This window comes from Erigeron canadensis, chromosome 8 (genome assembly GCF_010389155.1).
Source record: "Erigeron canadensis isolate Cc75 chromosome 8, C_canadensis_v1, whole genome shotgun sequence".
Lineage (NCBI taxonomy): Eukaryota > Viridiplantae > Streptophyta > Magnoliopsida > Asterales > Asteraceae > Erigeron > Erigeron canadensis.
In genome coordinates, this window is record NC_057768.1 from 8,128,265 (window position 1) to 8,154,518 (window position 26,254).

General features: G+C 33.8%; 3 protein-coding genes and 1 long non-coding RNA gene across 6 annotated transcripts; 3 read left to right on the top strand and 1 right to left on the bottom strand.

Annotated features, from left to right (window-relative positions):
- On the bottom strand, window positions 1–816 carry LOC122610216 (serine/threonine-protein phosphatase 7 long form homolog). Its single transcript, XM_043783210.1, has 2 exons — window positions 475–816; window positions 1–381 (listed from the first exon to the last, which is right to left on the bottom strand). Exons 1-2 carry the CDS (start codon window positions 814–816, stop codon window positions 1–3), a joined length of 723 nt encoding a protein of 240 aa, XP_043639145.1.
- A 4,793-nt stretch (window positions 817–5,609) lies between these two features.
- LOC122609949 lies at window positions 5,610–8,191 on the top strand. 2 transcript variants are annotated; one of them, XR_006325430.1, is made up of 8 exons: window positions 5,610–5,945; window positions 6,060–6,120; window positions 6,934–7,006; window positions 7,085–7,180; window positions 7,272–7,347; window positions 7,446–7,589; window positions 7,733–7,796; window positions 8,115–8,191. It is a non-coding gene; the product is annotated as an uncharacterized LOC122609949 (long non-coding RNA). The 2 variants fall into 2 exon arrangements; XR_006325429.1 differs by lacking the exons at window positions 5,610–5,945; window positions 6,060–6,120 and having other exon boundaries at window positions 6,507–7,006.
- A 3,987-nt stretch (window positions 8,192–12,178) lies between these two features.
- LOC122609948 (G-type lectin S-receptor-like serine/threonine-protein kinase At4g27290) lies at window positions 12,179–18,023 on the top strand. 2 transcript variants are annotated; one of them, XM_043782909.1, is made up of 8 exons: window positions 12,179–12,258; window positions 14,804–15,991; window positions 16,103–16,246; window positions 16,349–16,506; window positions 16,619–16,826; window positions 16,911–17,148; window positions 17,253–17,403; window positions 17,480–18,023. In XM_043782909.1, the coding sequence occupies exons 1-8, from the start codon at window positions 12,198–12,200 to the stop codon at window positions 17,765–17,767; spliced, it is 2,436 nt and encodes an 811-aa protein (XP_043638844.1). In that variant the 5' UTR covers window positions 12,179–12,197; the 3' UTR covers window positions 17,768–18,023. The 2 variants fall into 2 exon arrangements, with proteins under 2 accessions (XP_043638844.1, XP_043638846.1); XM_043782911.1 differs by having other exon boundaries at window positions 17,597–18,023.
- A 3,016-nt stretch (window positions 18,024–21,039) lies between these two features.
- Window positions 21,040–25,684, top strand: LOC122579581. The gene is made up of 6 exons (XM_043751768.1): window positions 21,040–21,144; window positions 21,230–21,313; window positions 21,790–21,889; window positions 23,824–23,912; window positions 24,172–24,283; window positions 25,265–25,684. Exons 1-6 carry the CDS (start codon window positions 21,109–21,111, stop codon window positions 25,480–25,482), a joined length of 639 nt encoding a protein of 212 aa, XP_043607703.1. The 5' UTR covers window positions 21,040–21,108; the 3' UTR covers window positions 25,483–25,684.
- The last annotated feature ends 570 nt before the right edge of the window (window positions 25,685–26,254 follow it).

Genomic DNA, 26,254 nt, shown 5'->3' on the forward strand with positions numbered 1-26,254 from the left:
TCATGGGGCAATGCGTGGGAATCTTTCCCACGCCCAATACTGCAACAACAACAACGGTCCATCAATGCCTTGTCTAGTAGGCCAAGTCCCCTTAGACAAATTCCTATACAAACAACAAAGGGTTGCTGAACCCCAGCTCCTTCGACCCGCTATGCTCAGGTCTCCCAGAAACAACAAATAGTTAAGACTAACATCATAGCTGTTAGAATCAGGAAAAAGCTGTGAACCAATAAGAGCTAGAATAACCCGTCTAGCCATTTGTTTGCAACTCTCCTCATCATTCGGGTCCCAATGTTCAAAAGTAATCGTACCTGCCAACCGGTTAAATTTCATCCGACCTTTGCGCAAGTCGTCATCTTCCGGGTAAATACCCAGATACTCCTGACACAAATTCTTCTAATATTCAACATTTCGGGTCTCTGTAACCCACTTACCACACACCGGTGGTCCCTCTATGGGTAAACCCCATATCACCTGCACATCTTGCAAGGTGACAGTCGCTTCACCGATAGGAAGGTGAAACGTGTTGGTTTCTGGACACCATCGCTCAGCCAACGCGATGATCAAAGAATGATCAAGTTGGCATGTATATGCCTGGAAGAGTTCGTAAAACCCAGCACTCCTGATATAGTATACAACCTCGTTGGGCACACCATCTTGCAGTTGTCTGTTAAGCCCTCCATCACCTCTTCTGCAACGTGGCTCTTCTGTGAGGGCACGGTCATGGGAGATGTTGTATGACCGATGTTCATCTGCAGCTTGTAGCCACAACAACTCTGGGTTTCTATGAACACAGCTAACATTGATAGAGGCCATTTTTGTTTATGAAAATACTGCTTTGATAAATTGCTAGTTGCTTGTATGAGAAAAATATATGTTTTTGCGTGATCATATATGAGTAAATATGCATGTATATATACAATAGATAGTCTGTTACGTTGCATGGTTTTTTTTGTCTCAACTTGAAACTGGTTTTTGAATTACCGGATTCATAGTCATCTCGTACTGTTCCTACTGCCACCTTTCCTGCACCTTTGAACCAAGGTCACATCACATCAACTAGGGTATCACCAGGCATCGACACGTGTTAGGGTTAGGTTGAAACCGGTTTTTCAAATACCAGTTTCGATGTACGTGTTCTGTCACCTTTCCTGCAAAGCCTGCCACCTCTGTCACTGTTCTGTCACGTGTTTTGTTATGTCACATCAAGCTTCGAGTCCGGTATTTGAAATACCGGATTCAAAAATTCTTTTTGAAACCGGTATTTCAAATACCGGATTCATTGGTTTCATAAATTTTTTTTTCGAAAACTTGTTTGACAAAACACCCTTCAAATACGCCCGTTTCGAAAAAAATTTCCAAATGGAGGTGGGTGATCCACGGGGCCTTGTTTGTTGGGCAATTCAGATATATAACGTACAACAAACCGGATATTACAATTTCTCAAGGCATGTGACCATTTTCAACTTGAATCAATTTGGCTGTTCATCCAAACTATTCAATCAGATACAATTAAAGATTAAGAATTTTCTATGTGATTATGCTTAATAGAAAAGAACCAGAAGAAGAGGAGAGAATGATCAGAATGATACAATCAAAGGCCAGCTCGACCGCAACCAGGGCTCTACCGCTTGGACCCCGCCAGGGGTTGCCCTTGAACCCCCGTATTTTAGGGTTTCACCCCTAAGGTCATAATAAATTCAAATAGGCGCGCACTCGGCACCTCCAATACTATATGATGTATTATTATGACATTACCAATCAAACAAGTTAATCCAATTACATTAATATCCAACATTGTCAGGATTGTGTCATCAACACGACGGATTGAAAATGAGTGACGCAGTCTCCGTGATCGAGTGGGGATTTTTCTCACGTCCCATTGGTAAGTGATGCACGTTTTTATTTTTTAATCCATTTTGTGATCTCATGTAAGTGATGCACGTTTTATTTATTTATTTATTTTTATCCTTTTTGTGATCTCATAGTTAAGATCACGAGTACAATGTACAATGCATGTGATCCTCACGTCCCATTAAAGTGATGAAAAAATTTTTGTGACATTTTTATTTGTGATATATATGAAAAAGCGACTTTTTAATTGTTTTAATCTATAAGAAAATTGAAACTAGCTATTTGATAGATAATAACAACAATAATTTGTATTTATATTTAAGTTTTACTTTTATTTAACTATTTGTTTATCTACTATATAACAAAATGTGGTTGAACATTGCAAGACAATACAAACCATGTTTTACTATGATGACTTTATGTTAAGTAATACCATTATCTATATATATATATATAAAAGTTGGATTAAGGGATGCAACATTTTGCCGCTTTTTAGTTTTTATTGATGGGTACTTAATGAGGTTATTTAGGGTACTTAATAAGAGTTAATTACATATATATATAATAGGTATTTTACCTGCGCGCTGCGCGGATGTTTCAAGAGTATATTAATGAAAGCCGAAAATGAACAGAAGATCCCGCAAAGTAGCTCTAGCGGCCATAAGTTGTTCCTGCAACTCTCACAAATATAGGATTAGTGGTTTAGTATGTTAGCAACAAAATTATTATACAAAGTCTCAACCGAATAACATGTGTTCGTAACTCTTAGTATGTAAAAATAGGTATCATATTGAATCTCGAAGTTGCTAATACATGTGTTGTGCATATTATAGTTTATAAATCGGATGGCATACATTTTACAGTTTTCCAGCATTTTTGTACCTTTTTCCGAAATAAAATGGTCAAATCCTAAGCAAGAGTTCAATTAACAACGCATGAGGTATAACCATTACACCATATAAGTTACTATTGTGGTAGCAATTAAGCCAACAGGTGAATCGCCGGGTGACAGGTCAATTTGTGTGGGGGTTGAAGCCGAAATGAACCAGGTTGACCCACAGAAGTTGTTGCACCATTTAAAATCAGTTGAAAGTACTCTATGAGTTGATATTGATTTTATTATTACTATTATTATTTACAATGATAAATTGATTATTTGTCAATGGTATAATCTTGCCTGGTAAATAACCCTTAGGATGTTCTCATGACTTGTCCAGATTATGATTAACTTCAATTGTTGTACTCCATGTCATTGCTTCTTTGAGATATGTTCAATCACTAATTCACTATAAAAGTTTAAAAAAATCAATATCAAAATAATATATTATTTTTTGTCATAGGTTAGCTCTAAAACAAATACAATTAAAACTATCGCACCAACTGAGGAAAGAAGCTTACATTAGCATGTCCTTCATTGCCGATTGATATTGTTGTTGATAATGAGCTTCTTACTATTTTCACCTGAAATTAGAAAAAAATAAACAACTGACAAAAAGTCGATAACTTTTTAAGCTTTTCCTCTCAAACATAATTTATATATGAAACTAACTATGCTAACATGCTACCGAGAGTATCCGAAATAAATAAGTTTACCAATTGTACAGCTAGTATACCGTGAGCGATCTTTTTATGATATTTGGTGGGTTGCTTCAATGCACCAAAAGAATTGAATATCCAGAGTATAAGCTGGAGTAAAACATAATCATGTTTGAAGACTGCACGTTCTTTTATTATTATTGCATGGACTCCAGTCATTTACATCTTCAACTCCTCCTACTTTTATCTGGAATATGTAAAGCTTGTCAAGACTCAAGAATATCTGGATGTGATTAGAAAGGTAGGGGTAGAAAGGCAGGTAAGAAGGGAGGGTTGGACGAGTTGGGTAAGATTTCAAAATAGTTTCACATTGACCTGTATAGGTATAAATACTTTTTGATTCATTATTTTTAAGAACAATTGAGATTATATTAAAATTATGATTGCAAAACCAACTTTTTTAGGTACTTTATCATTGAATAAAGTACTTCATGAGGTTAAATGCTATTTAGATAAATTTTGATCCACTTGCAATCCATTTGACCCATCACGGTTTTAGCAACAATTGATTTTTTTAAACACTTGTGAGATAAATGTCGACACAAATTGATATGACTAATAAATAATTGGTTAATAAGAACATGCACACGAATGGGTTGTGTTTCATACTTTGGCAGATAGAATGCGTCAATCACTTTGCAGACACATTGTTCCTCAGTGCCCTTCCTAAAACATCAATCTCATTTACGGGTATTGAATGCTTCACTACGGGTTGAAAATATAGTTTTTCGCAGTCATGGTTACCCCCACTTATTAAAAGAATTTAAAGGAACTTGATTCCTTTAACATAGAAAAGGAATGAGTTGTTGATAACAATACATAGAAACTACAATATCTACCTTCAAATAGACATCACGGATAGCTGAAATCTTCTTCACAAGTGACGTTGCATCCTCTGGCAATTCAAATTACAACCGGAAAACACATGAGATTTAAATGAAGCAGCCTTAAATTTTTTTACACCAACATAAGAGAACAAAGTGTTGTAGACTTGTTTACGTCCTTGAATCAAATGAAACTAACAAACATGCTCAAAAAAGATGGTGGTGAAATAACCTCCTAGTTGACCCAAATACATATAAATCTGTGATCTTATTGAGTTACTGGAATCATCTCATAGAGCAATAAGGAATCTAAATCAAGCAACAACAATCCACATTTAGAAGCATCAGAAAATATGATGGGACAAATTATTGCTAGCAATTACTCAAAGTTGATAAGAAAATACATGAAATCTTAGTTGAATTTTGAGAAATAAAACTACCAATCATTGAAAATGCATTCTCATACATAAATATGTGGTATCTAACTCGTTAAAATTAAATTAAACAAATTACACCTAAATAAACTTAAATTAAAATTAACATAGTGAAAATTTAAAATAAACTCTAATAAACAAATTGATCCAACAAATATAAAGCAAGTTAGAATAAAAGAATAAGTACATACTGACAATGGAAATCTTCGGCCTACTTTTGTCAGAAGAGAGATGAAAAGGAAACCCGATTTTGAATAACACTCATAGATGATTCTGAGATGAGAAATACAAAGAATTAGGAATGCAAACCTAGTTGAGAAGAGTCGTAAAAAATTGGGATGTAGGGTTAAAAAGCTTAACGCGAATTGAAGAATTGGGTTTGATTAAACGGGTCACTCAAGTACCGGGCGGGCTAGTTCAAGGTCCGCGTGAAGTTTTTTTCATCAATAACATTAAATATTGTAAAAAAGTTGTGAAGATGCCACGTCAGGTAGAATCCTAGGTGCCACGCGTTATAATCGTCCGGTTAACTACTGTTTTAATAATTATATAGATATATATATATAAGTTGGATCAAGGGATGGAACATTTTACCGCTTTTTAGTTTTTATTGATGGGTACTTAATAGGGTTATTTAGGGTACTTAATAAGAGTTAATTACTTTAATAGGGTGTATTTTGTGGATTTGTTTATTGCATGATTTTATGACATAGTGATATTCAATGCTTATGAAACTATGAATTAAGTCATTGGTTAATTACTTAATTATAACTGTTTGGTTTCTACCTAGTTGTAGCCCATCCAAGCCTAGCCAAACCTGACTATTCATTTTCCACCCTTTAACACATCTACTTCTCTTTTTAATAATAATCTCATTATTGAATTTAAGAAAAAAAGAAATCTGACTTTTCATCATCCAGGGCTTTTCATCATCTCATGTTATGCTGGAAAATTACCCTCTCTCTTCTTGATCTCTGTACCTACTGATTTTGATGCGTTACCATGATTTTATATCTGCTTAATTAAATTTTAGTGTATCCGTATTAAATTAGGTTTTAGGTGTTATAAGGTTTGGCTGGGAAAAAGAAAGGTTGAGCATTCACATTCACCGTACGTTAACAAATAGGCAGCTGAGAATATGCAACCATTGTAAATGTTATTAGACACTGAATTAGTTTCAAATATCTTCCTCTTTTTTTTCCCTTTCATTGTTGCATAACAACAATTACACATTGAGGTATGTGAAACTTCTTAGGGGTTTTTCATTATCTACCTTTTTAGGGTTATTTCTTTTTATTTTTTTTATTTTGGAATCAGATTTATTTCATAATGATATTGTTTCCATCAGCAGAAGAAGTTGTGGAGTTCAAGCCTTAAGTAGCAACCTCGAACCTTAAAACGAGAACAAGTTGGTAAGGGCGCGTTTAGTTGGAGAAAATGTTTTTAAGTTTTCTATTTTTAGTTTTCTAGAAAATGAAAAGGTTTTTCATTTCTAAAAAACCCTTGAAAATTTTGAAAACGAGTTCGAAATAAAAGATGGAGTTTTCATTTTTTCATTTTAGAAAACTAGAAAACATGTTCAATTTCACTTGTTTTCTAATTTTAGGTTTATAAAAGGTTTAGAAAATAGAAAAGTGAAAACAAAAACTGAAAAAAACAGTTTTCTAATTTTAGTGCAAAAGTTGGAAAAGGGAATTTTCATTTTCTAGGAAAACTTTTTTAAAAAATTACAATTTGAACGCGTTTCCTGTTTTCTATGTTTTCTTGGAAAATGAAAGTGAAAAACAAGAGAGTTTTCTTGAACTAAACGCACCCTAAGTGATTGGTTATTGCAACTCATTTGATTGGTATTTTATACTTTTTTTTATCAAAAAACTGAAATGGCTTTCTTGCTACTATGACAGGAGTCTGCAAGGTAATATTATATGTGTTTCTCCATGAAATTTCATGAGTACTTATATCAGTTTTCACGTTCCCAATTGTTTTAGTTTATTGTTGCATGATCATTTTGCTCTAATTTTCGAATTATATGTACATGATTACGTAGTTGCTCATAAATCACTCAAGAAGTATATGTTCGGTTAATGTAATACATAACTATCTCATTATCTAATATCTAAATGCCTAAATGATTGGTTTACCCTTGCTTTTTCATTGACTTTTAGAGCTGTTGTGAGCAAAAGGTGTGTACAAATCTTTTATTGAATGAACCAATGGCCTTGCAGCCACTCTTCAATTCAAGACCAGCAACCGTGGAGACGGTGGAGTCCCAGCTTCATTAGCAAATTTCTATAAAAGGTAGTCTGATACATTATAGAACCAATTATTAAAATACATTAATCAATGTAGTTAGTCCCTCAATGTGAAATAGTACAGTTTGGGCTGCCCCCTCCGTTTAAACTGAACAGAAACGAGGCAAAAGGCAAGAGGACACAATCACAAGTTCTCTTGATGGTGAGATATGCTTGAGAGGTATCTATCCTATCTCTAATGTGTATAATGTCATTAATCCCTCGGTATGATATAGTCCAGTTTCGACTCACCTGTCTATTTTTCCTGGTAGTTTACAAAGCAGCATGCAGACCCTTCATTATGTTTTCTTTGAGTAGTCGAGTTGAACTTGAAGTCTTTTAATAATGGTACATCACGTTTACTTGAACTTTTTCATTTGAAAAACCATGTAGTATTTGTTACTTACAAACTTCATGTTATTGTGTTTATTTGATAAAATTCACAGAGGGCTTTAAAATGACATGGCAATACCAATATTGGAGAAATTTCAGCTCCATGATTGTATGGTTTTAAATGTGTCCAGAAGTGATCGTGCTATTAGTCGAATAGAGTTTGAAGTCTTCCATGTTGGCACTTATAGTAATTTGAGGTAACACATTATGATTTGTTAGCTTATTCGTTGCCAAGTAGTAAGAAATATATATGATCAAATGGGCTTAAAACTTTTAAGCGATGAGTTTTGTTTTTTTGTGTGCCAATAACATGATATGTTAAAGTGATAAATATTTGTAGGTTTAAGTGTGATCATGTGTTTCGAGATATGGGAGATGGCAGGACCTAAATATATGCATTCAAGGTAAAACCCACATCGTGTAATATTGATAATCAGAGGTGGGAATTGGGTTGGTTGCGTCTTGGGGAGAAATGCAACCAGGTCAAAACAACAACTAAAACTACTTAATTAAATTATGTTATATCTTAAACAAATCAAATGTGGGAAATCAATTTATTTAACAAGAAAGAAAACTGAATGGGTCAAACGGGTTGGATGATGGGATTACATGCTTACATTAATTGCATTTTTATATAGGTTATCACATATTTCACAATTATTTATAACTTGAGAAATTGGATAGGCTGGGTTTGGGCTAACCCACCCCATTTTGCTTGGTAGTTTTAGAAGAGCGTGATGCAGATTCCTTCGTCCTATTTTGCTCATGGTTCATGTTTGTCATGGCTTTATGATGAATTTAATTACACTCCGAAATAGGAAGTTTCCTGTTGAAACTGCAATCATGTGATCATGTGTTTCGAGATATGGGAGATGGCATGACATATTTATATGCATTCAAGGTAAAACCCACGTTGTATAATATTGATAATCAAAGGTGGAAAATGGATTGGTTGCATCTTGGGGAGAAATGCAGCCGGGTTAAAACAACAACTAAAACTACTTAATTAAATTAAGTTATATCTTAAACAAATCAAATTGGGGAAATCAAATTATTTAACAAGAAAAGAAACCGAATGGGTCAAACGGGTTGGATGATGGGAATAAATGCTTACATTAATTGCATTTGTATATAGGTTATCACAAATATTCCACAAACATTTATAACTTGAGAAATTGGATAGGTTGGGTTTGGGCTGACCCACCCTATTTTGCCTGGTAGTTTTAGAAGAGCGAGACGCAGATTCCTTCGTCCTATTTTGCTCATGGTTCATGTTTGTCATGGCTCTTTGATGATTTTAATTGCACTATGAAGTTGGAAGTTGCCTGTTAAAACTGCAATCACGTTTAGAGGCTACTTTTACATACAATGGCATTTGAATCTTTTGGATACATATATATCTTTTGAATCTTTTACATACAAGGGCTGGTTGTGTAAGGGTCAAAATAAGTTAGGTGTGTTTGTGAATTCAACTATCATAGTAACTATGAGATTCTATTTTCTCAAGAAAGCGGTGCATGGGGTTTCAATCATTCTAAATATGTTTTGGGTTACTACCCTTCATTTATATGACATCTATTAGGGTGGCAATATGTTCGGATTGCCTAGCAAGTAGTGTAAAGGCTAGGTCAGGTTTGACGTTGTGTTCACATTTATAATAATCCATTTTCTAGACAGAACTGCTCGAAAGCCACAATCTGTCCACTTTCTCCGTAATGGAAAAAAAGTATAATTTGTTGCATACAGTATAATTTGATGATTGTTGTCATAGAGGTTATCAATTTCTCATAGCTTATTGTGATGTGAAAATCAAGTATAGAGAAACTGGTAGGTCAAGAGGTTTTAGTTTTCTTACTTTTGGTGGCACCAAGGTTGCTTTTGTTGTATCCAAGCAGTGGATAAACAGGTATTTCATTCAATTGTTATATACATATTATGTTGTAATAATGTTATTGCTTTTCTTGCTTATTTGTGATGCTTATAAACATCTGCTTTGCTAAATATACGAGTGTAGTATCTTTTGATTCATGCTACTCCAACAACAGAACTACATTAGTGGATATTTCCAACTTAACAAGTAGTTTTGTTTCCCGTATGACACAACTTGCCTTTTAGTCATGATTACAAAACATCTGTTTTGCTATATATATGTATAGTATCTTTTGTTTCATACTAAAATCTACCATCAAAAGTACATTGCTGAAGATTCGATTCACATTATATAATGACCATGTTTCATGTTGCTTTACATTTTCTGAATTCAATAAACTACTAAACTAGACTCCCAAAATCTTGCATTTTCATCCCGATTGTCGCACGGGTTTTCACTATATAATAATAAAGAATAATGTATGTTCTCTTGCTATATCCTATACTATGGATCTCATTATAAATCCTTAAAAGAGATGAATAATATACACATACACATTACCTTTGTTGGAATATGATTACGTAAAATGAACGTATGTCCGAAAAGTATTTAAGCCTACGAGGTCACACCTCAACGTGAATGTTAATATAAATTAATTAATATATTAAATGTAATTTATTGATTAATTTGATCACGAAAATCTAACGGGGGTTCGTTAAAAGAGTTAAAAGTTAACGGTACTTAATTAACGGACTTAACGGAGAAGAGTTGGAATTAGGAAACAATTAGGAAACTCCTCTAGATTGTTCTTGAGGGGGCCGGTCGATTAGGGTGTCAAAAACCCTCCAAGACTTGGTCATTAAGTTTCCTAAACCTATAAATATAAACCTATGCTTTTGGTTTTTCACACAATTAAAATCCATAGGGTTTTTCTCCTCTCTTTTCCTTCTCTCTCTCTCGGCCGAAGTCCAAACCCAAGAGGGTTTTGATTTTCGGTTTTCATAGCTAGGAAAAGGAGTTTTCGGGTTAGCTAGGTTTTCGGGTTTAAGCAAAGGGTTGTTCGTGATCAAGTACTAGCATACAAACGTTCCACCATTGAGTGTGCAATCGTAGAGAGGTTAAGTTAAACCTTATTTTGTCTTCAATCTCTCCATATTAAGGTACAAATTCTATTCCTTGGTTAATTATTTAAACTACATAGATCTTGTCTTCCGTTGCGTGCTTTGTGAATTGTTGTGATGATTAGTTATAAAACCCAACAGTGGTATCACGAGCCTACTATGTATGTTTTTTGATTACCAAAAGATCAAAACTTGAAGGAGGGTTAGGGTTCTTGATCTCCAATTTTCGATTTTATATATATATATATATAGTTAAATTGGTTTTGTAATTTAATTACATTATTTAATAAGAAAAAGGTTTTATTTAATATATATATATGGATCGAAATTTTTCCAGAAAATAAAAAAAAAAAAAAGTTTTTTTTAGGGTTCTTAATCCAAGTTTTGATTTAATTACATGTTTATGTGATAGATCGTATGTAATTATATGTTGTACCTTTACTTTTAATTGTTAAAAAGAAGTAAAAATCATGAATTTTTCATGCAAATCATTCATGATTCTTACTTAGATATATTGATATGAAATCTTGATCATTAGGGTTAATTATGTTAGATAATTGTAAAACTAATTGTGTGACAATGTGAATTTTTCGTATAAATTTTCTGTTTTGCAACAGTTTACTAAAAAATTCATATCTTTTAATCTGTAATGAGTTAGAAGCTGTTCTTTGAAATGTAGATTCTAAACACATAGGGCTAAAACTTTGTAGTTCTGATCGAAATCTGAATCGGACCAGAAACAGGTCTAAACAGGTCGTGAAGCTACTGGAATTTCCAGAAAGCTAACTATGTGATTATATGATAATTGTTTGTGTTGTACATGTTTAAGGCTTACGCAATCAAAGCAACTTGATGCATGTGGTCCTCTTCTTTGAAGGGAGAGCCGGATTAGACATTAATAAACCATAGTGACATGTTTAGGTGGCCTACCATAACTTGTTGCATGCTTAAATAGTTATAGTTTATAATTTTGCATATTTATTGTGATAAATTGTGATGTAAAATTGTTTTGAGAAAAGATAAACATGACTAAGCAATATCAAAATAAGAGATTTTTTAATAAAATTGGAGTCCTACAACCTTGAGATACACCGGCTCACCCATTTGAACAAACTCTAAGAGAGGTATAAGCCGGAGTGCGCTAGCCTTCTAAAAGGGCGGGTTTTTAAATCGCGTTTATCGCATACCTTTGCCCTTGCGCTTCTTTGTGCGTTCAAATGGAGCTACCGAGCTCTCTCGTGTTGCTAAGACTATACAAATGATTTTATTAAATATTATGTTTGGAAGATGTGCATGAATCCTCTAAACATAACTTTTTGATCACATATCAAATTGTATAACCCAATAAACTTAAGTCATTGCCATCCAATTTGTCAAGGACACATGGGGTCGTTGTTTTACTCACTGATACACAGTGGTGAAATGACGATTGCATGGCAAAACCCATTCACTGGTACACAGTGGTGGTCAATTTTGCACGTTCTTAGTTGGACGACTTAAAGCGAGTTAAGCGGTGAGACCTTGACCCATGGCAAAAGATGGGACAAAACATGACTACGATAGATTGCTTGATGAATTGAGCATCTTACGTAGGTCCCATACTTTCTAGGAATTGCACTAGTAATGCAATTACTGATCATCACTTACCTTTTGAGTGTAATCGTTTCTAGCAGATCAACTGATGAAATGGTTGCATGTCAATTGGATCCTAGCCTTGATGAGATTAATTGTTTATTTCATAAACATTTGGGTAATTAATTTCTCAAGGATTGATTATCGAAAATACTGATTTTTGAACTTTATCTGTTTTGTAGATGGCGATGAATCCCTCCACAAACACCAATTCTTTTCGGCAAATGCATATAATTTATGAAAGTATGTTTATCTTTTAATTCTTAATAAACTTTCATAAATTATATGCATACAAGTATATGACTGATTACAAAAATTTTATAACAGAAAAACTATAGTAGCATGTGTCTTGTGGAATGATGATGACAACCAATTCCATCAAGTATGTGTCAGCTAATAACGAAAATGTATATCTAATATTACGTATGAGTTAAATGTATGAAAATCTAATATTAATAATATTATAAGCTTCGTGTCCAGTGTTGGACACGGGTCTAAAATCTAGTATATACTATAAGACAATTGAACTAATGACTTATTAATCAATCAAATCGTTTCAGTTTTATCAAATTGACTTTCGCTTATGTCATCATTTAGATTAACAATAAATTAAAAATCCTAATAATCATTATCCAAATATATATTATTATATTAGTGTTTATATTAATCTGTAGAAAAAGTCTTATTAATTTACACTTATATATTTTTTTATCAATAATTTACACTTTTTAGCCCCGAATACTTAATTTATATTTATTTTTAGCCATAATTTGAGAGAGTTTCTTAAAATTTACAATCATATAATTAATTAAAAAAGTTTCAACATATGAAATATTTGTCTACAAAAAATTATTTCAAAACATAATGACTTATTAAAAAATATTAGATTAGATATTTATAAATTATAAATATTAATATTTAGCTTAATATTTAATATAAACACAAATTGAACTCTATATACATATCCCAAACATAATTAGATATGACGATATACAACATCCTTATCCTAAACACAATAAGAATCATAGAACATGGGACGATCACAGAACAAAACAAGATTTACAACAGAAGGTTACTTTAATTCAAAATTAAAATCAATATGAACTCCATTCAAGATTCATTCTATCTCTCAATAAAAAAGGTACATAGTTTTCTCCTTTTTTTATACATTAGTTTTGCGTATTAATGTTTGAATTTACAATTGTCACTCAAAAAATATGTTTTCTCCTTTTTTATCAAAAAATATGAAAACAATCCTAATTGTTATCTAATTATCTAATGAAAATAAACTTATGCGTGTTATGGTTTCACATCATGATCAAGTACATATACTTGAATGTCAAGTGCATGATCACAAGTATGTTTATATTTTAATTCTTAATTAACTTTCATAATAATATCAGATTATGAGTATAACTGGTTTCAAAAAAATTCTATTGTAGATAAATTATTATAGCATGTGTCTTGTGGAATGACTACGACAAACTATTCCATCAATATATCTCAGTTAATAATGACAGTGACGAATCTATGATTATTGTACTACACCTTGCAAAGTATAACACTTAGAACCGTATATCTTCAAAATTATAAGCTTTTATGACTTAAATGTATGAAGATCTAATATTAATAATATCATAAACTCGTGTCCAGTGTTGGACACGGATCTAAAATCCAGTATATAATATATAATAAGTTATAAAGATAGGAAAAGATTTTATTTGTTAGGAAAAGATTTGTGATAGACTCTTAATTAATATTAGAAAAAATATTTTTAAAAAATTACTAAAGATGCGTGACTTTATTTTGAGCGGGAGTTTTAGCCCAAGAAAGGCTGTGAGTAGCGCCAGATATAAAAATAGACCCCTCTTTTAGTTAGAGGATAGATGTTCTCTTTTGTAAATTACTTACCATTACATGGTCACGATGAGAGCGAAAATTGTGCATCTAAAAGGAGTTATAGTGTCACACTAAGGGTACTTATTAGACAAAGCTGATAAGAATCATCGAATTGACAAGCCCAAAAAGTTCATAGGCAGATTGTTGATTGTGTATCATTAATAACAAGTAAATCGGGTTGCGAAGATTACACAATTTACGTTTTTGGATTACGCCATTTAAATGGGAAAAAGGTGAAGACCAACGAAATGTATGAGTTTGCGGTTCAAAAGAGCTACTAGTTCACTCGGGACACCACTTTTAAGAATATTTGCATAACATTACCACTAGAAATTATTTCGTCAGAAATTCGTCGGTAGAGAGCTATTCTGACAGATTATCGACGTGTTTTGGACTTCAGGAAAATAGGCGTTGGAAACTAACCACAGACATATTTTCCAGTTTTCTAGTAGTTATGACAAAAAGGCTAAAATGATATAGATTCACCAATTTTTGATTCACATTTTCAAGCATTGACTCAAGACTTGTATTTGCATAGAATTGTCTTTGACAATGTATTTGCTTAGAAATGTCTTTTCTTTAGAAAAACCAGGTCCAATAAGTTGATTAGTCCAGAAAAGCATCCCCTTTCTTTTGAAAAATATGTAGCCCGGTGAATTTTGAGAGCCATTGGTCTATATTTGATGGCCAATATATAATAACTGATATTCATGCATCATCATAATAATACCAACCCATTATATTAAATACTAATTCTACTACATATATACTCTTATATTTGTCAATTGAGTTGGATTTGCAATGGAGAAGCGTCGTATATATGCATTTTTTTTCATTGGTCTATTCTTGCTGCTATTAAATTGTACAGCACTTGATACCATATCTGCAGATCAAGCAATCAAAGACGGCGAAACAATCATTTCTGATGGTGAGATGTATGAACTTGGTTTTTTTAGAACCAAAAAATCCAAGAATCGATATTTGGGGATATGGTACAAGAAAATCTCAGTCCGTACTGTTGTATGGGTTGCCAACAGGGACACGCCAATTAATGATACATCAGGGATGTTCAAAGTTAGCAAAGAGGGAAACTTGCTGATTTTTAGTGGGGGCAACACCCCGATCTGGTCATCCAATTCGACCGTGTCAGTGAAGAGTATAAATCAAGAAGTGGCGGTGCAGCTTCTGGATACTGGAAATCTTGTTGTTTGGGATCACAATAGCACCAACAATAAACTGATTTGGCAAAGTTTTGACCATCCGTGTGACACACTGCTACCCGGTATGAAACTTGGGAAAGATTTGGTAACGGGCGTACAGAGTTCCCTGAGATCTTGGAAAAGTCCTGATGATCCTTCTATAGGTATGTTTACACATACAATCAGCGGCACAGAGGGATATCCGCAGTTTTTCACGTACCAAGGTGATACTATACTATCGAGAGTTGGACCATGGAATGGCCTCGGGTTTAGTGGCTTTCCTACTGACACACCAGATTCAATTTACTCAGTTCATAGTGTTTATAATCACAAAGAACTATATAATTTATATGAGCTTAGAGGTTCGGTTCTTACGAGGCTAGTTATAACATGGGATGGAAAAGTACTAATTTTGCATTGGATTGAAAGAACTAAAAAATGGGTAGTGTATTCAGACCTTGCAGTTGATAGTTGTGGTCGGTTTGCACTCTGTGGTCCTTACGGAAGCTGTAGCATCGACAAGCATCCTCCTTGTAGTTGTATAGAAGGTTTTGAACCGAGAAACCCAAAAGAATGGGCTGAATCTGATTGGTCAAGTGGGTGTAAGCACAAAAAGCCTATGAATTGTGGGAATGGGTTTCGGAAATTTACAGGAGTTAAAATACCAGATACACGAAGGTCATCGTATAATTACAGCATGACACTCGAACAATGTGAGATGGCATGCAAAATGGATTGTTCGTGTACAGCTTATGCAAATATAGATATTAGAAATGGTGGAAATGGATGCTTACAATGGTTTCATGACCTAATTGATATCAGAGAGTATGATACAAATCAAAGTCTTTACATAAGAATGGATGCCTCTGACTTGCAAGGTACACATATTCTTCTACAAAAATGTTAAATCTTGCATTGGTTAGTCATATTGTGTATTTAGTTGAATTAATAAATATGTTACCAACTATTGTCCATTTTCTTAATGAAAGGTCGTGTAATCATCCAGTCTCTCTCTAGTGAGAGGAAAGGAATACTACTCATTCTCCTGTCAGTTGCTTCAGTTGTGATTTTTCTATCTGCACTAGCATATGCCTGTAAATTGAAAAAGAAAAGGCCTCACATGAGCGGACAAGGTAACGTGAATGGATATTATTTTCTTTACTGACAATGATGCATAATGTTTATAAGATACAGAGCCTAACTAATCATGTAACAAACAAAAATGAAAAATATAGGTAACCAGAAGCATGACTTTCATAACAAAGATAAAAGTTTGTGGGTGGAACAGCTTGATGGTTTACAATATTTTAGCCTACGTAAAGTAGTCAATGCTACGGATAACTTTAGCGTCTCTCATAAGATAGGAGAAGGGGGCTTTGGTCCAGTTTACAAGGTATGTATATCCTTGATGCTTCTTGACTATAATGTAAAATTTGTCAGTATCATGAGCGGAAAATGTCAAATGTTCAGAGTTTTAAGTAAACTCCACCTTTTAAATCTTTTAGGGTGTTTTGGATGGACAAGAAGTAGCTGTGAAACGTCTCTCAGAAACATCCCGACAAGGGCTGGAGGAGTTCAAAAATGAAGTCGTTTGTATTGCCAAACTTCAACATCGGAATCTTGTGAAGCTTCTTGGATACTGCATCCATAAGAGTGAACTCATATTGATTTATGAATTCTTGGCTAACAAAAGCTTGGACTTTTTTCTCTTTGGTTTGTCTCTAATAGTTGATACTCGCTGTACACTCACACTTTAAGACTACAGTTTACTGACAACTTAGTATTATGTTTCGGCAGATGAAACCAGAAGTTTAATGCTTGACTGGCCTAAGCGTGCTCAAATTATACATGGAATAGCAAGAGGTATTCTGTATCTACATCAAGATTCTCGCCTGCAAATAATCCACAGAGATCTGAAGGCAAGTAATATATTGCTGGACTGTGATATGAATCCAAAAATTTCAGACTTCGGTCTTGCTAGAACCTTTATAGGATGTGATGCTACTGCTAAGACTAAGAAAGTGGTTGGAACATTGTAAGAACCCATAACATGAGATTCATTGGATCAACTTTAAAATGTACATTTTGAAAATGAAAGAGAAACTCGATTTGATACTGATATGTAAGTTTATTTTGCAGTGGTTATATTCCTCCTGAGTATGCAGTTCACGGGCATTTCTCTGTAAAGTCAGACGTATTTAGTTTTGGCGTTCTGATGCTGGAGATAATTAGTGGAAAGAAAAACAGAGAATTCTCTCACGAAAACCATAGTGGCAACCTCCTTGGCCATGTAAGTAATGTTGCAACTGATTTTATCTAGATCATACTCTTTTATATACCTCAAAATGAGTCTTGGTTTGATGTAGGCATGGAAACTTCACAAAGAAAATGAAAGTATTGAACTCATGAGTGCTTCTTTACGCGTCACGTGTATTGTTCCGGAAGTACTACGATTTATACATGTTGCACTGTTATGTGTGCAGAATGATGTTGAAGATAGGCCAACTATGTTGTCAGTGGTTTTGATGCTGGTCAGTCAGAGTGTGTTACCTGAACCTAAACAACCTGCATTTTACACCGGGAAGATATGCAAGGAAATTCAGTCTCTTTTGTTATCTCAAGAATACATGATAACAAATGTGTATGCTAGGTAGCAAGTACGTGTTTTAGACAGACATTGATACTGTTAACTAAATTAGGAGTGGTTCTAAAGTCCACTTCTTCCCCATACTACGAGTGAAAGGGAAAATGTAAAGACTACCATTAAAGCAGCCCAAGCGTGACTTACTATATCCATGTGAATTATATCCCTTTTCTGTATGATAGAACTCATCCCCGCCCCCGCCCCCCTTTGTAGATATTGAATTCCTTCACACCCCCATTTATTGAATTGAATAGATTTGTAAAGAATGTCAATGTTGATGATCTTAGGGCTATCCACCAATTACTTGTTATTTACTTATTGCATTCTTGAGTTTTTTTTTATAAAGTAAGAAAGGAAATGGTTAGAAATTCCTTTAAATCTTCATTCTTGAGTTTATTTTATAAAAGAAATGATAGGAAACATTGGGTATTTTAAGAGTTAAAGTTTTCTTGCCAATTTGGCATGATTTGGCTAGAAAGGAAAGGATAAATATATAAAATTACCAATTCACCCTACACTTTACATCTAATATTTGTTTCAAAAAGGCTATATTTGTAAAATTATATCTTTTTTTCTTTTTCCTTCTTTCCAATAAAACTCAAGAATTTAATTAATTCTTTCTTTTCATTCCATTTCTTCTATTTTTCATTAAACTTAAGAATGGATTATATGTATACACTTTCTTTCCCTCTCCTCTCCTATCAAATCTTATCCATTTTTTTCTTTTAATTATAAACTCGAGAATATATTAGACAATTAATCAAATGCAGATTGGGCAGTTTTATGATCAGGTAATAAGGTGGATTGATAAGAGTCTTGGACTAACCCGCTAATTTATTTTTTTTATGAGTAATCTCGAATTCGGTCTCATACCCGAATAAGTGGGTAAATACTAGGCCCAAATATATCGGGTTTTGTTTTTGTGTGTGTTTTTATTTTATTTTTTTTTTTGTATTTTATCATCTTTAGGTGTAAGTGTGTAGCAGTAAAAAGGGTAATGGGGGAACCCTGACCCCGGTACAACAATTGGATACCCATCGATCCACCCCGTATGAGCCATATGATGCCGGTAAAATACCTCCATCCTAATCCCCACATGATCTAGGCAACCCGAAGGATTGAACCCGCGTATTTAAACTTCACATATGGATCTAGGCTTCATTGGTAACGGGTACCTTAAAGGAATTATTTTTTGTGCCCAGCGAGGATCGAATCTGAGACCTTAAGGTCACAAAATGTTTGCCTTTCCACTAGGTTAATTCATTGTTGTAATGCGCACATATTTATTTTATCTTATAAAAAAACAACACTTTATTTTGGAAGTGTTAAAAATGTGTAATATTTTCACTTAACACTTTTTAAAATATTTTCACCTACATTATCCCTTAACATTAAGGATTAAATTAGATTATCAATCATTTATCTTTTAAGACATTTTCATTACCGTTTACAACAATTACTTTTACTTCAATTGTCCACATCGCTCGTCGCTGCCTCAACCACCAATAGTCTCACCAACCAGGCCACCACTGCACCGTCTTTGTCACGACCACCATCACGTTGTGTGGGTACCGTGTTAATATTAAAAAGTAGATGCAAACTTTTTCCTTGTTAGATTTGTGCAAGTGACAAGAATGGTCCATGTGCTTTGCAAAGAATTACACACTTAGCTTAGTCCTTATATATAAAGACAACATGGGTAAAAATGTCATTTATAATATATAGGACAGCTAAATGACAACAGATGAAAATAAGTTGTTTTCATAAAAATGACATTTGCATGTTAGTTTACCAAATTTTATTGTTTTTTTTTTTAACATTAAAAACGAAATTTTATTGATATGAACTCTAGCGAGAGGCTAGGAGAAGCATACAATGATGAGAGAAACGTATAAAAGTAAGAGTTACAAATTGAAACTACTCCATTGGGACCATTTGATTCCCAAGGAGGTCGATCTATTTGATAACCATTGAAAGTTCGTGCCTTTGAGGTCTCTTATTGCAAACTGAGTAGAGGGTTGTTTTCCAAAGAATAAACAATCGTTCCTGCATTTCCATATCCTCCAGTAGTATGCGAGATGGATAAGGTGTATAAGTCTCTGCTTTCATGGGGTTGTGCCCAGGGGAAACTGGGGTTTCAGGATTTGCTTTAGATAACTAGGCTTTGGGCTATTTGTTTTGCACCGAGATTGAATGTAACTCCTGAGGATTTTCGCGAATTGGCAGTGAATAAACAAGTGTTCAGTTGACTCATTGTGGAGATTGCATAAGGTGCAGATTGAAGATGTAATAGGGATGTTCTTGTTGATGAGCTGATCATATGTTGGTATGCGCTCCATTTCAATTCTCCAACTTAGAACATTGACTTTAATAGGAGCGAGCTTGTTCCAAGGGAACACCCAATGCTTGGGTCCAAATGTTGCTGTTTGAATACAGGATTTCATGTATTTGACTATGAAAACACGTGAGGAGTCTAAGGACCAGATCCATGAGTCGTTTGCAGTGGAAAGCTTCACACCTTGTAACCTTGAAAGCATATCTTGGAACTGATATAACTCAGTAGACGAAGATGGTGAGCGTGACCAAATTTTATGATAGTTTAAGTGTTGTGTTCAATATATTAAATTTATCAAATTTTTTGACTTTTTTTTTCTTTTTATAAAGTGAGTTTTGATTTAGATGTGTTAGAGACAATTTTAATCAGAGATGTTTCTGGACCTCCAACCTCCTGCTCATGGAAAATACCTTTTAAATGAGAACTCAAGGCTTGAACTCGAGACCTTGGGTAAACCAATCTCCGAGACACACATAATAGATTTAGAAGATACTCCATGCCCACTGGGATTTAAACGTAAGATTACATTTTATGATAGTTTATTATTTTTTTTTATTTAACATATTGTTTTTTGTTAATGTATTATAAATTTTATATCATATAAAACACGATAATAATAATGTCTCTTGGGTAACACCCGAGCAACATCTAATCTATACTCTTTTATATAAAACTATCACAACTTTTATTTTTAAAAATGATAGCACAATAGTTACATAGAGAATTACTATATTACCTTTAATAAGCATTTACTATTGAAAAGAATTTTTATAAAATTCTAAATTTGCCCTTAATTTATATGATTACCGCCAACACTACCAATAATACCATCACCGAGACCACCGCACCGCATTCTTCGCCATCACAACCGCCCATTGCGCGACGTTTTAATAAAATATTTTTTTACAAGCCTGCCTTATTTGTATCTGTATTTATTGTATATTTCATATCCATATTTGTAATACTGCATATCGCAGCGAAGCGCAGCTATTATTCCGGCGAGCAAAGCCAAGCCAATGGGCTCATCGGAATCTACTCTTTTAAATTCACAGGTATCTCTCTTAACCTAATTTCACTTTTTAACTAAATTATATTCATTTCATTTTGTAATTTTAAAATTTATGTATTTTTGTAAAGACAAGCGATGATGGAATCACAACAGTCTCAGAACGATTACAAGATGTGGACCCCATCCTTGAAAAACTTCATTCTCTCCAAATTGTAAGTAAACCTCTTTAAATTCTTTCTTTATTTCAAATGCATCATGAGGATGGTCTAACCGGGCGTGACCCGTTTCCTCTTCGGCCATATGGGGCTTTTTCGGGGTGTATTTGGAAGTTCAGGTTTCAATCCTACGCATTCGTGGTAGTTTAGGAGTAGTACGATAGTTTTCCGTTCAAAAAATAAAATAAATTTGACCACTAAGCCACCTTGGTGGTGGTCTAAAATCCAAAATGTGTATGTTTTTTATTGTATTTCAAAATGTGTATGTTTTTATTGTATTTCAAAATGTGTATGTTTTTTTATTGTATTTCAAAATGTGTATGTTTTTTATTGTATTTCAAAATGTGTATGTTTTTATTGTATTTCAAAATGTATATGTTTTTTATTGTATTTCAAAATGTGTATGTTTTTATTGTATTTCAAAATGTGTATGGATGGGTTAATGTTAATAATGTTTATTAATTCATATATAGGCATCTCCTATATTGACAACATCTGCATCATCATCATCAACAGAGATTAGCTTCACAGATATCTTGGTCAAGAAACCATCAACTTCTTCTTCTAATACAGGTAAGATATTATATGTTGCAACTTGTGTTCTTTAAATCGAGTTGATAAATTACGCTTTTAGGAACTTCGTTTATGCTAGTTTATAGTTTATACATATCATTACCGATCTTAGGGGTGCTTGGCATTGCTTCTTGAATCTAAATATAAATAACTACTTGTTTAAGTCTAGTGAATATATAGTTTTGAATAGGGTCAGCAGTTTCAGACACGACTTTGACTAGAAAACACTCCACAGACAGAGCCCACACAATGTAGAAAAGTTAGGGTTGAGGTTAAAGCGGTTAATGTCATGAAAACATCTGCAAGGTTAGTGTTCCCAACCCGTTATAAATTACAACTAAAAGTTCTAATACTTTCAGTATCATTTTTCCAGATATATTAATTATCGTTTGTTATATTTTTACACCTAAATACTCACGTGTACCTTTAAAGGTTATCTACCTCTCTCGTCTTCTAAAACTTATAGCAAACCTTTTTTTGGTCATCCCCATTTCAAAAATGTGTTTGAGGTGGAGCTCATCGATACAATTAAGTAAACGGGTCAGGTTACAAATAGCATCTATGAATCCACCAACCTGAACATAAAGTGCAACAGAACTAAGTCGAATTGTTTGAATATTTACGGGTTATTCTACATGTAACAAGTCCCAAATAATAAAAACCTGTCAAACATAAAGGTAAGTTCCATATCAGATTATCGATATGGAATATGAAAAAAAAAAAAATCAGTAACCAGTCAAGAAACCGAACGCAAGAAAACCCTCAAAACCAAATCAGAAAAAGAGTTAGCAGCCTCAGAAGATCAAGACCTCTCTAGAGAATAATATAAGATCGAAAACAAAAAAGGACCCATCTTCTAAAATTTCGATCTTAATTGATTTTATTGCTAAAAATCCAAACTTGGTCGAGTCTTCTGCTGAAAAGCCAATCTTGATAGATTCTTCTGCTAACATGCCAATTTTTAAAAATGCCCCAGATCAGATTTTTAGGTATCATCTGTCTATACCATTTATTTTATCAATCCAAGATCGAATAGAACAGGTTTAAACCTCTAAAGGGGCTTTTATTCTGGGTTTAGCTTTGGGCACAACAATGCCAATTATTCATATGCAGGAAATGGGTATCCAGTTGAATTAAAATATCATTAAAAATTTGACCATTCCAACAATTTTGGGATCCCAAAACAAGTTTTTAAAGGATATGTGCAATTGGTAACTCTGTAAGATAAGCTATATGAGCTAATTATGGAGAGAAAATGTCACATTTCACTTCATATGTAGAAAATTATTGTCTTAGGTTCTTCAAGAGTTCTATATAGTTATTGCTTATTGTTTAGGACATGCGTACAACGCAAATGGTATAAATTAATGAATCCTCTTAGGGTTTTTACACTGAACTAAGCTAAAGTTGACCAAAGGGTTTCTTTTTAGTTATTCAAAGATAATCGATCACCTATTGATTCGCATGCAGATGGAACAACCTCCGAGTATGACTCGATTGTAATCAGTTGTTGTAACACAGTCATACAGAGTTTGTATATCTATGCATAGTTGGACAGATAGTTAATCCAAATTTTCTGTTTCTGGGTGCTTGCTTAATACCTTAGCTATAAGAGTGAGAGATTTTATCCAATTTAAAGATGCATTTTTAAGACCATGAAAGCGTATCAGTCTGTGCTATCTGTGTTACATGATTTAGATGCCCTTCACGTTGAAATCGGGAATCATGGGGCCCGATATATTCCAGAAAAAGATAGCACGTTTTTTTTGCAAAGTGCACAATTATTGCTTATGATTGTTCTTCTCTTTACCTATATTCTTTTTAGAGGCCTGCTTACTATGTCTGATGGGACTAGCTAATTATTTTATAAGTCATGTACTCAACGAATTTGGCTGATAAACCCTTTCATATTGATCTTTTTGTGTTTGGGGTAGGTATTTTAGATCCGAAGGTGATACTGGAACTATTCTCAACGTACCAAAAGATGCAAGAAAAACAAGCTCAGAACATTAACAAAAGACAGGTGTGCTTCTTAATATGGTTAAAACATGTTTGATACAGTTTTGAAAGATATAACTTTGACTATATGTTGGGCAACCTATGGTTGTTAAAAGGGTCCTTTAACATCATGGAATTTTATCTTATGCTTCTACAGGATGCTTCTTCCTTGTTTTTGGACTAATTTGTTTTACTTTTTTTTTTGGTAGAATACTGCTATGTTGTTCTTCGTCTTTATTTTGCAATAATTTGTATAATATGGTAATGGCTAGTTATTTCTGTAGGAAGAAATAGAGAACAAGATTGAAGTTGCAGATGCTTTAGCTCTAAAACTTCTTCAACGTTATAATTATTCCGTCTCTGCGATGAAGACAACATCAACTCACCTAGCTGGAGGTATCCTACTTGCCTACTTCACAAATATGAAAACTTGGTTAATTTACTTCATCAGTCTGTACATATCTCCATTGACAAAAATGTTGTACCTCCATAATAATCTGGTTTCCAAAACGAAAGTGGATGTTATGATCTTTTATGCAACCTGATCTGCTTGCTGTAAAAATTTTAGACAGTGCTATATTTTCATGAAAATCAAGGATTCTAATATAACTACATAGTAGGTTTGATTAAAAAATACAAACAAAATCTAATTGCTATAAAGCAAAAATAATTTGCTTTATCAAAATTTGGGATGCTGGTTGCTTCTTAGCAACAAGGATAAATATTGTATTCCTAACTTCTTATATTTACCCCTTTTTTGGTGTATTAACTCATAAGATCTGCTGCCTTTTCTCAAGTATGTAGTGGATCAGGATCATATGTCCATCGTTCTCCCTTGACTGTTAGTGTACCCTCTGTATTAAAACATATAGGTATCCTTGTAGAGCACCAATAAGAGGATGTCCGTAACTTGGTCCATGGTGAGGCTGCAGCCATGGCGATGGATAATGGATTGCAAAGTTAGCACAAAAAAAGTTGCAATTATAAAAGCAGATTTTAATGATTTGATATTACCATTCCTAATCAGTGATATCTCCACATAGGTACATTACAAAAATATTACCACACAATTTCACGTATGCATCTATTAATTTGTCATCTCTTGCCCTTTTTGTTCCATCAAATTAAGAAGCTAAACTATAGACGTATGTGTTACTGCTGATTAAATGTACTTAATGCCATGTAGAACAATGGGTATAATATGTAAGATATTAGATATGTGTGGTTTTTGCCCTAGTCTTACTGTGACATTAAGAGATTGTCACATATGAATTGTGTCTTGCACAACAAAAATTGCTCCAATTTTCCTCAGGTGGAGTGTATATATATATATATAAGCTATATATATATATAACCAGAATGCATTTTTGCCTTTAGTTGATGAGTTACAGGTGGAACTTGGGGAGCTAAAAGGAAGGGTTACTGAAGTGATGAGTAACTGTGATGCTTTATGTAAGAGAATTGCTGCTAATGGACCTGAATCACTTCGCTCATCACTTAAGCCATTTGTAGCTGTTGCCGCTGATTTAAAAGCAACCACAAGCCAATTCTGTGAGTCAAATGGTGCGCCTTTACAAATCAAGCCTGAGAATTAGGTTGATTTAGATCTTGTATAGTTGCTTTATATTCTGCCAGATTCTGATTAATACACCTAGCGATTACACATTTCAATCACTTCATAGATCAAGCATTTATAGGTTATGGATTTGTTTTTTTAACGTTCAAATCTTACTAGCTAGAACATTGAAATGTACTCTTATATCCTGATTTTTGGGTAGTATATATTTTTAACCTTAAGTACATTGTCAACATGTATCATCCTAATGATTTTTGAGCTTGACCTAATCTGAGCCGAACCTGAACATGGTTTTTGGTCAACAGGAGCAAAACCGGGTTTGACCATAACCCGAACGGGTTTCTAACCGGTTTTGGGTCAAACGTGGATAGGTTTTGTACCGGATTTTTCCGGATATTTTCCCAAACCAGAGACGATCTCTACCCGGTCCGAATACCCAAACTGGGTTCAAAACGCCGGGTTTTCCAAAACCATAACCCGGTTTTGGTCAAACCCAGTTTTGACCAGGTTCGTCTTGGGTTGGGGTTCCATCCTTGTTTTTTGCCTACCTCTCTCCAAGTGTTTCAATTATGTTCAAAGTCCCCGTGTTGGCTGACATACATACAACATGTATAATATAATGTGTATGTTAAGGTGTAACTCATAGGAGCTTTATAGCTTCGATATGTTTGTCTGCGTCATTTTATATATATAAAATCGACCTCCAACTTCTTTGCAGATACCATTAACAAAAGCTTCAATTACAAATTCGAGCTGCAACTAGTCTACATCTTACATTATCATCACCATAA